Consider the following 15,278-nt stretch of genomic DNA (forward strand, 5'->3'; position numbering starts at 1 on the left):
AGGTGGTTCAGCAGTATCTCTCTGGTACAACTTTCATATCTCTACCTGTTTTCAACTGCATGCAAACTGCTGTTTATAGGTTTTGGAAGTTTGGAGTTGCATATCTAAATGTATATTCAGGTCTGTCTACCTGTGTGATGGTCCTTATCTCCAGTGACTGCTGCATGGAACTTTTCTTTAGACTGATCTTTCAAAGATATGGCAGAAGAGTGAGCAAGAATTTACAGTGAGATATCCTTTGGCTAGGCAGGACTTGAAGAAGTTAACACAAAAGATAGCAAAAAAGTCTCCTTGCCATCTAATATTAAACTGATAAAAATATGCTTAAAGAAATTCTAACGTGTTCCAAGATGTTTATAATTCAGTATTTCCCCAAAGCACTCCGAGGGAGGCAATAGATGCACTGTGGTAAGAGTTCCCCAGTCCTCTGGCAAGGAAAAACCCAACTAGTTGGTCATGAAGCATAGCACATTCTTTTCATCCTGAGAGAATCAAGTGCTAAAGTTGTGTGTTGCTTGTGTAAGGATTTCTGAGATGTGCTGGTTCTCTTTGTGTTAAAACAGGGGGGCATGGGTGGGATTGAATCCTAGATATGCCAATGGAAAGATACCATCTTGTACAAATGAGGTTAACTTGAAGATTGAAGAGCTGAGTGTGAAGTAATACTGATAGAGACCAGAATTTATAGAAACTTCATAGGTGCTGTTCATGAGTCTGGTTTTGCCCCCACTCTGAGTCCAGTACTGGGCTTGTATGCAATAGTAGATTCAAATATGGGCAGAAATACGAACACATTGGTTGGGAAACTTATCAGTTGGTCTGTTCTTGGAAATCAGTGTTAAATTGTCTGAAAAGCTAACACAGGAGTTCACTTGTTGAAAGAGCTCACTGCTTTGAGGGAAAATGTGTACACTGGTAGCTGTTAATGTGCTCCCTGAAACAGTCTTGGAAAATCAAGATCAAGTTATTCCAATAATTGTTGTACTGCTTTTCTCTTTCCAGTATAAACTGGGTTCTGCATGACTTATCATTCATAGGGAAAGGCATACAGGTATAGGCTGCTGTCAGCTCTGGCCTGAGCATCCTGTAGTGTCAGGGAGGCAGCAGGAATTTCCATGGTTGTAGGTACAACTGAGGCTTTCACTCATTATTTGTCTCCACACTCCAGTTAGTGGAGAAACCTCAGGTGCAGCGTTCTTGAAGCTGGGAATAGTCCGTGTGGTGTGAACTGAGTCATTAGAGATGAGCAGAGGACTCCAGACTTGTGGAAGTCAGTCAGAACTGGAGATGGGCTCATGTCCTCACTGGTGCAGGTTCAGTGCATTTGCAGTTCTTCCAGATGTTTGATTCTTTTTATACTGCTAAGCTACTATTTTTTTCTTTCAAGACTTGGAAATGTCTTCAAAGATGGTCTCTGCTGTAATCTGTGAAACATGCAAAGGACAGAATGGTCATACTTGCAGTTATATTTTTTGCAACATATTTAACATTATCACATGCAAATGTAGTTACTTTTTTTTCCTTGAAACTTGGCAGGAGATGTTGTAGAGAGCAGATGTAAAGCTGATATGGGTCAAGACTATAAAAAGGGTAACTTTTTTTTCTTCTTGGTCTCTGACCTGTTTGCTTTTCAGTGTTTACAGTAAAGACTTTATGGACCATCAGGGACCATTTATGGTCACTATATAAGGCCCAAGTGTAATGTTACCTCACATTTAACTCTTCAGAGCTGTGCAAAGACACACGTGGCCTTGATACCAAAACAAAATACCTCTGAGTAACAAGTCTGAAACTTGAACTAATCACTCATTAGGCACTAGGAAAGCTTACTAGAAACCCTGAGCACACAATATCATCTGAGGAGGTCAAAGCAGGGTTTTACAGGCATCCATTTTCCATTTTTTTTCTTTGCACCTTTTTTACTGAAGCATGAATGGAAAGTGTTGATTTCTTACACAACTTAGTGTCATATTGTTTGAAAAACCTTATTTTATGAACTGAACAACTCCAGGCAAAAGGAACAGGCCACTTCATTGCCAATCTCCAAGTCTGGGTTTGAGATGAAGTGGTGGAATTACAGGTGCCATTTTTGTATGACATTTGGGAACTTAGAAATATTGAAATAGCTTGAAATGTTTTATAGCCTGAATTCCAAAATATGAAACTGAACTTTTTTCTGCTACGTGTAATATAGGTAATGCAAAAACCAGACAAACAAAATCCCATCAAACACTCCTGGAAAAACCAGGTTTGTTACTTGGATAGTAATAACCCAGTTGGTTTCTTCTGTGCTTTCTTTTGCTTTCAAGTCTATGAAATAATAGTTTTTCTTACTATATGCCACAGATGGTACTCCATGGCTGATGAGCTGTATAATGACATTCTGTCTAAAATGCTAAAACTGTAGTTTTGTGCGGTATCCTAAATATTTAAATTCTCAGCTTTTACTGGTGTCTGTATTTGCATATACATATGTATGAATGACACTTTTAAAAGTTAATGTTTGCTAACTAATTCACAATTTCTGCACTTTTGACTTCAAGCCAAGAAAGAAATTAATGCAGCTGAAATACCACGGTGTTGAGTAATTCAGCAAATGCTACCTTTTTTTTAGCAGTCATCTGTGTCTACTCAGAATGATTGTTGGTCTTCCAAGATATGTAGGCTTTTTTCAACTGTATCATAGTTTGTTTTCAGCGTTAAAATAAGTAGAGGTCTGTTTTGGACTCTGTCCAGTTTGTGCCCTGTCAATATAGAAATTCAGATCTAGTAATAGGTAATATTACAGAACAGGATTTTTGTACATATGGAAGAAGGATGACGTCTTCTCTCATATGTGCTTTACCTCCATTTTTACACATGCTATGTATTACATGGCATTTCATGTTACAAGGCAAGGATTGTTTGCTTTGCTCTCCCCTCATTGTCTATAGGATTTCCATTTGGGGTGATTTTCTGGTTTTTGACAAATATTTATTTAAAGAACAGGAATTTAAATGCCAGACCATAGTAGTCACTCATCTGGTTTGCTACATTTTCTTTGGAAAAAGTAGAAATGATTGGGTTTGAGGGACAAACAAGAAAGTCAGTGATGGAATAAAGTATCTCTTTCTTTAAGTTTCATCTTAATATGTCTTACACAGGATAAAATCATAAATGTTTTATTAAAAAAAAGAAGCTTCATCTAGCTGGATGTAGCTTTAAAATCTTAATGGTGTAAATATCAAAGCTGTATTTTTATTTGTCTAAAGACAAATGGTATTTAGCAGCACTGATTTGAATTGTTGTGCTGCTTAAAATTATATAATTGATTGTGCTCTTTTATTAGAGGTGTTTTATTTCCCTTCTTTCACTCAACTTCATTTCCTTTTGTCACTGTGTGCTGTTAACATGGATTTTTCTTTGTGGAGGACCTAAGTGCATTTGTCTTGTTTCCTTTTTTGAAGCTACTTTAAGATTCCTTTTCCAGAAAGTGACCAGATCAAAATGCAGTATTTTATTTCAATATTATATTGTATATAGGCGAAGTCTAATTCTTTACTTTTTTTTGCTGCTTCTAAACTTTTTTTTTAAACAATTTTGCATTGAACAGCATATAATGACTGTATCTTTTCACCATTTCCTGAAGTAATTGCACTAGTTTTGTGTATATACATATGTACTTCAGTTTCTTTCAAGTCTTCCTAACAATCTGTGGAGTGTTTATTCAGCTTTAAGCTTCTCTGTAGTTCTTCAGGTTGCTGTTCAATGAATCCCTTGGCCTGCAGCAGCATCTTGTCCCCAAAATCAGGAGTTTTGCTTTGCTCCTTGCCTTGTTACCTTCACAGCTCTTGGCTGGTCCTGCTTGTGCCAGCTCTGGCTCTCCCTGGGTGCTGCAGGAGCTCGGTCACCTTGCCAGGCCCAGGGGGAGCTCTCTGCTGTGCCTGGGTTGAGCTGGCTGCTCTGAGCATCAACTTTGCCTTTCATCAGACCCTCCATAAGCTGTGGGAAGCCTCAATAAACACAGTGCTGGGGAAAGGTAACTGGGAGCAGGAACTTCCCAGCTCATGGAGCTGCAGCCTCCATGACCAGGTGCCAGAGCCTTTTCACTGACAGCTGTTTCTAGATCACTGCAGGTAGTGATGTAGATCAGCACAATAACAAAGCAAAGTGTGTGACTGCCCTGGCTTGAAACAACGTGGGTGAAATTGCCTTTTTCCCTTGCATGTTTTGTCTTCACAGTGGAAGTGAAGGATGTTAGTCATGGCCTTTCCTTGGCTGTGGAAGGATGTGAGGATGTGTCCTTAGCAGTGGTCATTATTGTGCTGCTCTAGCTTATGCTCAGGCTGGAGGACGTAAGGTGTACTGAGGGGAGGAGAAGTATGTGTTACCTAAATTAAAAAGGTTCATAGCAATCTCTCTTTAGTAGTGAATTTCCATTTGGAAGACTTTAGAGGAAGGTTTCTCTGTAATTTTTTTTACAACACTATTTTTTTTTACTTTTTTTTTTTTTTTTTTTACAATACTATGTGTAATTTTAATGTGTGTTTAACCACTGAATTTAGTCAGATTGCAATAAGGGCATCCTGTATTTGCCTTGTTTAAGAACAGTCTCTCTTCCATAAGTGGTGGAAACTACCAAAGTGTTCAGACATTTCTCAGGCTTGGTTTTCTTCTGAAGAGGCTGAAAACAACATGGTACTCCTTATATTATGTAAATCCTTGCAAAGGATTTCTTGATAACCTTCCTTCCTGTGTTGTTCTGTTTTTTGAGAGTGTTTTCACTTTAATGTTTGTTTATGATTTTTTTTTTCTCAATAACTCATCCATTTCATATAAGCTTAATCCTGTGTACAGTATTGCAATGGCTAGACCAGCACGTAAAAATTATTGGAAGATCCTCGTCAGTCTTTCTTAGCTTGACCTTCATAGAGGCTTTATCAGCTTACTTTGTGCTACTTCAGCATGGCTGATCAAGCTTATTGACATACTCTAATCATTACAGGCATTTCCTCCCTTTGAAGAACACAGACTTGTTTCTGACATGTTGTTAGAACTTAGTCAAACAAGACAGATCCTTGGATGACTTGACAAAGGAGATGGTAGAGGCATTATCCTTTATCCTCCTCAGAACAATATGGCACACTCTTTCTTCTCCAGATGAAGTGTAAAGTATATTCAAGGGGATTTTTGTGTGACATACTTTCAAAAGAACTCTTTTATTTCTTATAAAAAGTTATCACCTACTACTTGAGTTAGACTCACGTTTACAAATAAATAACTGTAATAGATCTGTTATTTGGCATACAAGAAACGGACTTCTTCCAATCATGCATGCCCTTATGGCCACACTGCTTTCCCTTTCTAGCTCTCAGTTACAGACCAACCAGAGTGGCTGGTTTTCATCTGAAGAGAATTCATGCAATGACCTAATGCTTCGAATTTTAAGCTTTACTGTGCATTCATTCAGAAATGTTGTGGGTGATGCTTTCTATCTGATGTTACAAATGCTCTGGAGTTTAAAGCTGCACAGCTCCCTGTTTGTGCTCTGAGCTCCTTTGGAAGTGATGGTGGGATGCTTGAGCTCCATGAGCTCCTTTTCAAAGTATTTCCTTTGCATTGCTTTACAGAAGGTTTCTTCCTGTGTAATTCATGTTCCCCAGTTGAGTGCCTGCCTCTCCCTGCATCACACCTCCTATTTCTGTTTGAATTTTGGGGGATTCCATATCCTGTAAAACATCTTCCTTATTCATCACAGTGCCTCCCCTAAGGTAACTAGCAAAATCCTGTGTGACTTGTGACATCTCCCAAGGGTGCAACTGTATAAAAACAGGGAATAATTCAGTTGTTTCTGAATAAAGTTTCTTAACACAAAAAAAGTTGGGGGAGGGGGCTGTGAAAGGGGAAGTTGGATACTCTCTGCATGATATAGACAATATTTCCTGAGACAGGAGATACTAACCTCAAAGAATTTAAAATAAAACATTGATTTAATTTTTTTCTTTTTTTTTTTGGAAGTGGAATAGCGGAGGTAAAAATGGTAGAATAGTTGGTCTTTTTATCCTGTGTGCAGATGAAATTGATTAAACCTTAAAAACTCGCCTCAGTCCACCCGGTTTATTAATTGAAGAATTTCCTCTTCCCCAGAATGGGAAGTGCACATTAAAACAGAGCTTTGCCCTTGAGTAGCAATGATACTTGAGAACGGTACATTTTCTACAATCCTATTTTCTCTTCTACACTAGAGGAAATCCTAACATGGTAAAAAGCATATTTAAAAAAAAAAAAAAGTATGTTTAAGGAAGTCCTCTTTCATTTCCTTGTAGAGCATGAAATCAAATTATAGCCCATGGCCCACAATTATTTTATTTTTACATTTCAAATTCCATTTTCTGCTTCCTTTTGCTGCCTGTGAACAAGAGTTGTACTGTTTGTGCAAAGTCAGCTAAAAAGATTACCACAAACAGGACAGGACACAGTAGCTTAAAGAAGGCACCACTCAGAATCTGTGCCTGTGTTCCATGTGTGACAAGCAAAACGTCTCCTTTGTTCACACAGGGACCTGATCCCCTCTTGTTCCCTCCACTCACCAGGTTTTACCTTGTGAAGCCAAGTCAGCTTTATATTGATGTATTATTGGGAATACAATGCAGTATTTTAGTTATGCTTGCCAAAATAATACTGCTTAAAATGCTCTCATATTCTCGATCTGCATTTGGTAAAGACAAACCAGTTGAGATTCTGCTTATTTATTGAAAATGCCTTTTGGGTGAGCTTTTCAGTGAGGAATTGGTAGCTAATTTAGTTCTTGGAGATTGTAGCTAGATGGTTCTGAAAGTGGGCTCAGTGCATGTACAATAAAATACTAATACATTTTTGGAACTGATAAATTAATACATGAGGCTGAAATGTTTGTTTGTTTGTCTTCCTAGATCTAATAATGTAATTTTTTTCTAAATTTGTGTTAATACTATGTTTTTCTGTAAGGACACAGCTCAGTCTGGGAGTTGGGGTATAAAATTTACAAGCATGCAGGCTGCACCAATGGAAGGTGGTTTGAATTCATGTACATGGAGAGCTGCAACAGCCTCTGTAGTTGGGGTTTGAAGGAGTTTTTTTATTTAATATGCAATGTTCTGCTCCAGAATAAAACAGGCAATTACAGTGCTTTACTGTGTTCCAAAATGCATCTGATATCTTGGCCACTCCCATGTGAAACTGATATAAGAGCTGATTTTTACTAATTGTGTGTGACACTAAACACATTTATGAGGAGTGAATTTGATGGAGGGGATGAAGGTTTGCAGCCTTGTTGCCTGGAACTCTTGGCAGGCTTTGTTTCCTATTTCAGCAATGGTTTGAAGATACATTAAACTAAATAATGCAAATATGGAGAATGCAGTGAATTTTCTCCAGAAGACTAGAAGTTGATCAATACATGCTTTTGAAATGCATACTGTTCTTTTTCAGTACTCAGGCAGCAGCTGGTGAGTTCTTTCAGGACCCAAGAGTGAGAGCTAGCTAGGAACGATGTTGCAAGTGCACTTTAGGGAAGCTTGAGTTGCCTCCTTCTGCTCTTTGGAAATATGTCATAATCTCTGACATCTGTGATTCAACTCCTGAGTAAAGAGTAATAAATTACTTCCTTGATGACTTTATATAATCAGATACTCTTCAAAATTCAGGAGCAAGCATGGGTTGTGTGTTCAAAGCAGTAGCTGGACCTTTTCTTTATCTTGTCTCTGAAGGTATTTTTCTTATTTTCTGAGTTTTGTGTTCCCTGTCACTTTTGTGATACAAATGAGTGCTGCTGCCTCCAGGTTTAGCTGGCACTTGCAGTCTTTGTGATGCTGTGCTGCTGGTCTTGTGTTTTTCCTGTATCTGGCTGTCATCCAGAATCTCTCAGTTCATGTTTTATCTTTCTTGTTTGTTTTTCTTCACTCAGACTATCTACTTTATTTTTGCTGTGGTTTAGCTGCTTATCTTTAAAGTATAATGCCCATCTTTCTCCACCCCCTTGTGTTTTCTGATGACAACTTGTTTATTTCATTTGCTTTTTGCAGGGCTTCATCTGAGCTGTGTGTCATCACACAAAGGGTACTCCAATAATTGATCTTTCATTTTCGAGCAAAGTGAGAAATCACATGTCAGGATTTATCTTTTCAATGTTCTTGAACATGTCTTTCATAGATGAAGTGGTAAATAAAAGGTTACACCCCTGTTTTCTCTGTAGAATAAATAATTTGAGTATCTTAGTTTAACTTTTTCATTGATTTTATGTGACCTGCTTCAGTGCAGATAAAATGTTTTTGATTGCTGTGCTTCCTTGTATGCAGACCTGTCCTTTGCGTGTGTCTCTGCTTGGTTCAAAGTAATTTCAAGCCATTTTCTTTTTCTGAAGGTTTGAGGAATATTCAAATAGTCCATAATCTGTTCCCTATTACTGTTTTTAACTGTATAGGCCCATATTCTCTTTCCTTTTTTGAGGAGTGCTTTTTTTTTTGTCCTATGACTTCTTTCAGTTCTTCTGTTCCATTTGGCACAAGACCTGATGGCTGACATTTTGTTATCAGATAGTGCAGGAGTGGGTAATATTTTCACCTTCTTTAACTCTTGTTGAGTCTCCACATAGTATATCTGCAATATTTTTATGTCCCATTTGAAAAATCTTTCCAAGTGAGGTTGTATTCATGAGAGTACTGATGCAGTCCATCCTTGCTTCACTGTTCCTTGTTAAATCTTACTCTGCTGCAGAAAATTATTCAGAAATACTGTTCCTTTTGTTGACTGAATTCTGATATGATAGTAAGCTGATTCTTTACTTGAGATTTATTTAAGTAGTAAATTTGAAGTTAAACATATTCTAAGTCTGCTATTACCATTTGTATGTTATGAGGAGAAAAGGTATTGCATGAGGTGTTTCATGGGAGAGGATTACTGTTTTGTCATCTTGTCAGCTTTCCTGATTTGCAATGTGACATTGGTGAATCCTAGTACACTTCTCTAGATGATTTTGTCTTAGTATTTAATGAACTTTATGTATGGCTGATGGGCAGTGAAAGAAATGGGGTCTAGAATAAACCAAAATGTAAAACTGTGTAGGAGAAGATGGGCGATTGAGAAGAAGATGAATTGTCAAAGATGGTTTATTAAACAGCTCAGAAAGGAAAGTTGAGGAACCAAATTTTATCACTATTTTTCCCCTTGTAACTCAAGGGTCCTGTAAACCTGAGCACTCCTGCCTTGACATGCATGAGTGGACACATAACAAAGCATTACAAAACATCCTCATGCCTTGGTGAGAAGGCAGTTCAGGTATTTCTGTCAGTGCTGTTGTGGTCTTTGCCTTGGCTCCATGATCCTGTGAAGGGCAGCACTTCCCACCCTGCTCGTGTGCCAGCTCTGTCTGCTGTGCCTTCTGTCCCATCTTGTGCCATCTCTCAGGAGCTGTGGCCAGTCAGTCACTGGGGCTTTGGAGGAGGCACAAGAATTATGCTGATAGTGTTTGTGAACTTGTGTGTGCTGCTGCTCTCCTTGACTTGAAGTATTTTTGTCTGGAGTGTCATGGCGCATCTTCTGGTGTTTCTGGAGTTTTTCATGGACTGTACAGTTATTTCTCTTTGTTCATCTTCTATGAAGATGAGGCAATGCCACAAGGCAGACATTCTCAACCTTCTAGCAACTGGGTTGGTGATTTTTATGGGTCTTTCAAAGTGTTGGTAATAGATTCATAAATATAGCAATTGCAAGCATTTGAGTATAGCAAATGAATTTGAAGCAGTTGATTTGGAGTTTCAAGGGAAAGTGACCTGTTTTACTGAAACTACATATTACAGTTCTGTGCAGATTTTGTGCTCTTTTGGTGGGAAAGATACCACACTGTACATAATGCATCTTTTCAAGGCCAGGTTTGGATCTGGTGGCTTTGGCTTAGTTCTGGAGCATGAGGATCACTGTGCTTTAGGAGTCACAGTAATGTTTGGTAAGGCTCAAGCTGCAGCATTGTTGTGTTACCAAAATGTCCCTTTTAAAGTATTAATAAAGAACTGGACTTGATGATTTGGTTTCTGTTATTTATTCCCATTCCTTTTCAGGATGTCAGCTGTGTAGAACAGTGTCATACAAAATCTGTGTATTAGGTTTAAAACAACCCTGCTGTATGCATTCACAAAAATGGGTCCATTCTGATTGTTAAGTGCTTTGTCCCACTCCAACTATTTTCATGCTGTTTGTTTCCCTTGGTTTCTGACCTTCAAGCCTGCTCTTGGGTGGTGTGTAAAGTCTGAGCCTTTTGTACAGGCTTGATGATGTTTGTGTTGAAATTTAAGCAAGCTCTAAATCACTACAATTCCCAAAACAATAAAAATGCAAACTACTTTTGAAGATATAAAGCCCATCTTTGGTTTGTCAGGGAGAGATATTTGAACTGATTGGTGAAAATTCTGCAGGAGCCCTGGAAATACTATAATTATCCAACTAGTGCTCTGAAGGGCTTAAAATCCATTTTTACAAGATGAAAGGTCTGGTAGATTGAAATAGTCATTTGTAGCCATAATTTTTTTTTTCTTGTAGTTCCCACCCACTCATTCACCCATGCACTTCAACCTCGGAATGATTTCCTATCCTGAGTTCATGGGAACTGGGAACAAGGGGAGCTGTTGTCATAGCCATTGTAAAAGCCTTAAAAGCAAAAAAAGGCAAGGGAAAGGCTGGACAGCGTGGAGAAACAAGGAACAGTTGTATTGATTTCTTGCTCTTCTGATCTTAAGACCAATATTTAAAGTACTTAAGTTAGAGAACTGGAATTTTACATGATTTCCAGCTTTTATCATCTTTCAAAATGTGCTTTTTTTGGCATATGACTTTCTGGTACTTCAGCTTTAATTTTTTGTTACTTTTTAATGTTTAAACTTTCTCAACACTTGAGTCTGTTGCACTTTTCTGTTTTAGTATTCAGAGCATTTCAGTTACCTCAATTGAAACAAGAAAATTCTGAATGTAATTAGTGGAAGGCCCAATGTTCATCAAAAGCTTCCTTGAAAACTAATTTAAATCCATGAAATTCAGGTTGCTTCAATCAAAAAATTAGGGGTTCATGATAACAATGCTTTGAAAAATAAAAATAATCCATAAGCGTGATGGGTAATGTCAGCCTAAAATTTAGGATCCTTTCCATGAAGAGATCTAGGAATCAGATCTGTTCTTGTGTTTGAAATGACTTCTTCAAGTTCTGTGGATCAGAATTGGGAGTGAATGGTGATACACTGCAGGTTTTGAATTGTCTCTTTCTGACACTGAGGGATTCAAGAATTTCTTTAGACTTGGGATAAACCGGTCTCTGGGGGTGATCATGGTTTTCACTTTTATGAAATTTTGGGCTTGGAAAGAAAAGTGATAGGAAGGAAGTAGGGACTTGTGGATGTTTTACGGGGTACCTGGTTGGCTCTTGTTGGGGTTGCTCTGAGTGTGCAGCTCTCTGCAGTGTTGCTATGTGTTTCTTTGGCTGTATTAGATTCTTGCTTGTCTGCTTATATTATAATTTTTAATTGAGGCAGATGTCATGCCTGTGTTACAACAAGCTTAATTTTCTTAGTATTTTTTTTAATGCAGTGATAACAGCCTTAGACTTGAACTATCACATTCTTCCCTGGTTCTTATGACTCAGTGATAGCCTATAATAGCTTAAATTCCCAAGGTCTTAATTTCAAAAGAGCTGTGGAATTCAGTGCTTGTGTTTTGTTTGTCTTTCTGGGCATTTGTACATATGTTGACAATTTTAAATGGAAGCTATTTGAGAAAATGATCCTTAATCTTTTTATGCTGTGGCAATACTGACTGTGAGTTCTCCTCCAGGTGCCCAGATTATCGATTTAATGATGCTTGTGATAGATGTGACAAAGGGGATGCAGACACAGTCAGCAGAGTGCCTGGTAATTGGGCAAATTGCCTGCCAGAAGATGGTGGTAGTCCTGAACAAAATAGATCTCCTTCCAGAGGGGAAGAGACAGAGTGCCATTGAGAAGATGACTAAGAAAATGCAGAAGACCTTGGAAAATACCAAGTAAGTGAACAGTAATACTAACAGATAACTTGTCACAAAATTTGTTTTGGCAAAAATGCCAACATTTCTCTTCCAATGTGCTTCTAAACATGCTGGTGCATCTAGCAAAAATGATAAGAGAGTGAAAAGATTTACAGAAACTCAGATGCAATTCCAAATTCACCTCTGCAAGTATCATGTGTAGAGAAGTGTTTTCCTGTAATTAAGCTTTTAGATTTAAAGAGCTGCTTGGAATTTGGATAGGAAATAAAAAGCCAGAATATCCAGGTGAAGAAGTGGTTACAGCACATCTTTGCTTTGCTCAGGGATATAAGGGGACATAACTATTGGGTCACATTTTGAGTTGAAGAATTTAAGGAATAGGATTCAGAGTGCAGAGGAGAGAGAACCAAATTCAGTTTTGGCATGTGCAGTCTGTGTTTGATGGTGCTTTGAAAGCGCTGCTGATCTGGGTGTGATTGCAAAGTGCCTGCCCTGTTGTATCTCAGGCATTGGGAGTTTCTTCACAGCCTTTTTCCCACTTGACAGTGGATCTCCAAATGTGTGGTTTTAAAATGCTTTTCTATTCCTAAACTATTCTTATTAGCAGGATATATGGTTATACTGTTTGACAGCTGCCTCTAAGGACAATTGTGGTTTTTTGGTTGTGTTTTTCTTTAAAAAAGCTTACTTGTTGAAATACTTTCGCTACACACATAGGTGTGCATGTGGAATTCCATAGCAGTCAGCAAAGCTGAAGGATGTTGCAGTTGTAGAGTAGATGTTGCCACCAATGCTGGGGAAATTATTGTAATGTCAGGAAATTGTATAGAAGGCAGAGGAAGGTAACTGTTGTATATTTGCATAGTTTGATACTTGTGAATTTACCTAATCAAAACTCTGTTTTCTGTGAATTGGTACCAAAACTAAAAGCAAACTGTCCCTGTGAATGGAATTTCTATTTTTAAAAAAAATTTTGCATATCAGCTTCTCCCTTTGTCCAGTAGGATCTAAATTCTGCAGAGAGAAATTTGGTTTGATGTAGTAAGAGTTTAAGTAGGGCTGGATCATGTTTAGAAGTGCCTCCAAATGCACTATACCATTACTCCAGTTTGTTCTGGTGTATGGGAAGAGGAATAAAGCGTTTGGTTACATGTAAATTTCTGTTTATTGCAATAGAGTGCTCTGAAATACTTGTATGAAAATACATTTCCAAAAGTTTCATGGTTAATCACAGGAATTTTCAGTGCATGTTTTTATTACCCTTTGTCTTTAGATGCCTCAGGCTTATGGCATGTAAACAAAGAAAATACCTCATGTGCCTGGTTACAGCTGGGGCACTGAGTGAGCTCCCTTTCTAGAACTTAACATTTCCTTAGCAAAGCACCATCTCTTCCCTCCAGTTTGGTCCCTTTTGTGAGAAAATCAGTGAGGGGTGGGTGTCAAGAGGATGGCCAAAATAATTAATTTTGGTCTGAATCTGTTGCATAAGAATGAAGTACCTATGAGAGCCAGTCACTTTTTGGTGTAATTACTGATTACACTAGGTTGTATCTTAGAAAAAAAAATAGAGAAAATCTGCTGTAAGTTAAGGACTTGAAGAATAAAACTGATTGTAGGATAAAAGGTAAACTGAGGTCAGCTGGCTGTACTGCTCCTCTCTGAACCTTTGTGTGTTTGAGATTTGTGAATTTTGCAGACTTTGATTTCAGAAGATTTAGATCTTTCTGTTGTCTGCAGATCTTGCAGACTCGGGTAGGCATCATGAGGCATCTTGCATTTGGCTCCCATTTTGAAGGTTATGACTTTAGAATTTTAATTGTTTAATGAAAGTTTAAAAAATGCTGGTCTGCAATTAAAGTGACTTTGGATGCAAACCACTACATTGACTGCGTAACAGCAGATATTTGCTTCTGAAATAAACTGAATCTTGCATTTGATGTCACCGCACTGAATCAGTAGCTAATGTGCAAGAGGACTGAAGTTTTCATAGTGAGGTCCAGTGGTGCTGATCTGCTGGCAATTCAGGAAGAAATTGTCAGTCACAATGGGAGAAGAGCAGATTTATTGGAATTTTAGGGAGTTTCCTAGCATTCAGATGGACCTGGAAATTCTCTATATTGACATGTGTAGGAGATCTGTGGTCTAATGGTGAAAGTCTTTCTCTTTCAGGTTCTCTGGGTGTCCTATTGTAGCTGTGGCAGCAAAGCCTGGTGGACCAGAAGCCCCGGAGTCTGAGAATCCACTGGGTATTTCTGAATTAATTGAGGTACTCACTGAAGAACATAATAGTAACATGAAAATATCCATTCTCAGATGTTAAAAACACTTAGTTACATGGCATGGTGTTTATACTGTGAAGGGCAGGATACCTAAAGTAACTGAGAGCAGTTTGTAGCTTGCAATAGACTTGTCACCCTTTCTGTCATTAGTTTAGGGAGAGAAATATCTTTGCCCTGGAGGGATGCCACTGCTACCTCAGATAGCAGAAAAAAGTCTCAAAACAAAGGCATCATTCTTTGAAGACTTGTAAAATTCTGATTTGGATGCTGCCAGGTTTAAAATACTTAAAAATTGCTGAAGTTAAGGTGCAGCATCATCATCAAAAATCTAGGGATGCCTGGCCCTGGGCAGCCAGGCTTGTGTAAAGGCAAGATATTCCACAAGGCTGCTGAGCTCTGAATGCTGCATCACCTGCCAGGCTGTGAGAGGCAGGATGGGCATGGGGATGGGATGTGGTGTGGCCTCAGACCAGACTTAGCCAGGACCAATCTGCCCCCAGCAGTTTCTAGAGGTGAGGAGATATGCAAGTGCTTACTTCTGCCTTTATCTGGCTCCTGTTGGATTTACTGGGGTGTTCTCCAGGGTTAAAACCTTTGAAGGAAAACTCTCATTGGAGCTGTTTCATCAACTGAAACGTAATACTAGATGAGCTGGCAAATGCTGTGTGAGCCCTGCCATTGAACTTGGAGCTATTATCCCTTCTGTCCTTCCTAAGAGACTCTCCATTGTTCTGCCATTACAACCTGGCCTTGGGCTGCAGTTTTTGACCTTAAAAACAGATGTTAAAGGCAATACCAATTGTATATGCAGGTGATATAACAGAGGGAGATATCAAAAGTGATTTGAGACAGGAGTGAACCAGTTCCTTTGAAGCATTTTTGAGTACATGACTCTTTTCTATAATTAAAATCTTTTGTCTGATAACATATTTTAAGTAATGTAGTATTTGTCAACAAAAGTACAATGCTAAACTGAG

At 38.4% G+C, this 15,278-nt stretch overlaps 1 protein-coding gene across 2 annotated transcripts in view; it reads left to right on the forward strand.

Moving 5' to 3' along the window:
* The window catches only part of EEFSEC (eukaryotic elongation factor, selenocysteine-tRNA specific), a 125,442-nt gene that overhangs the window by 20,047 nt on the left and 90,117 nt on the right, over positions 1–15,278 (forward strand). For both annotated transcript variants that reach the window (XM_005485408.4, XM_074549792.1), the window contains exons 2-3: positions 11,833–12,040; positions 14,192–14,288. In XM_005485408.4, coding sequence (XP_005485465.2) covers positions 11,833–12,040; positions 14,192–14,288 — 305 coding nt within the window. The remainder of the gene's footprint in view (positions 1–11,832; positions 12,041–14,191; positions 14,289–15,278) is intronic.

The sequence above is a fragment of the Zonotrichia albicollis genome, chromosome 12 (assembly GCF_047830755.1).
Source record: "Zonotrichia albicollis isolate bZonAlb1 chromosome 12, bZonAlb1.hap1, whole genome shotgun sequence".
NCBI classification, from domain to species: Eukaryota; Metazoa; Chordata; class Aves; order Passeriformes; family Passerellidae; genus Zonotrichia; species Zonotrichia albicollis.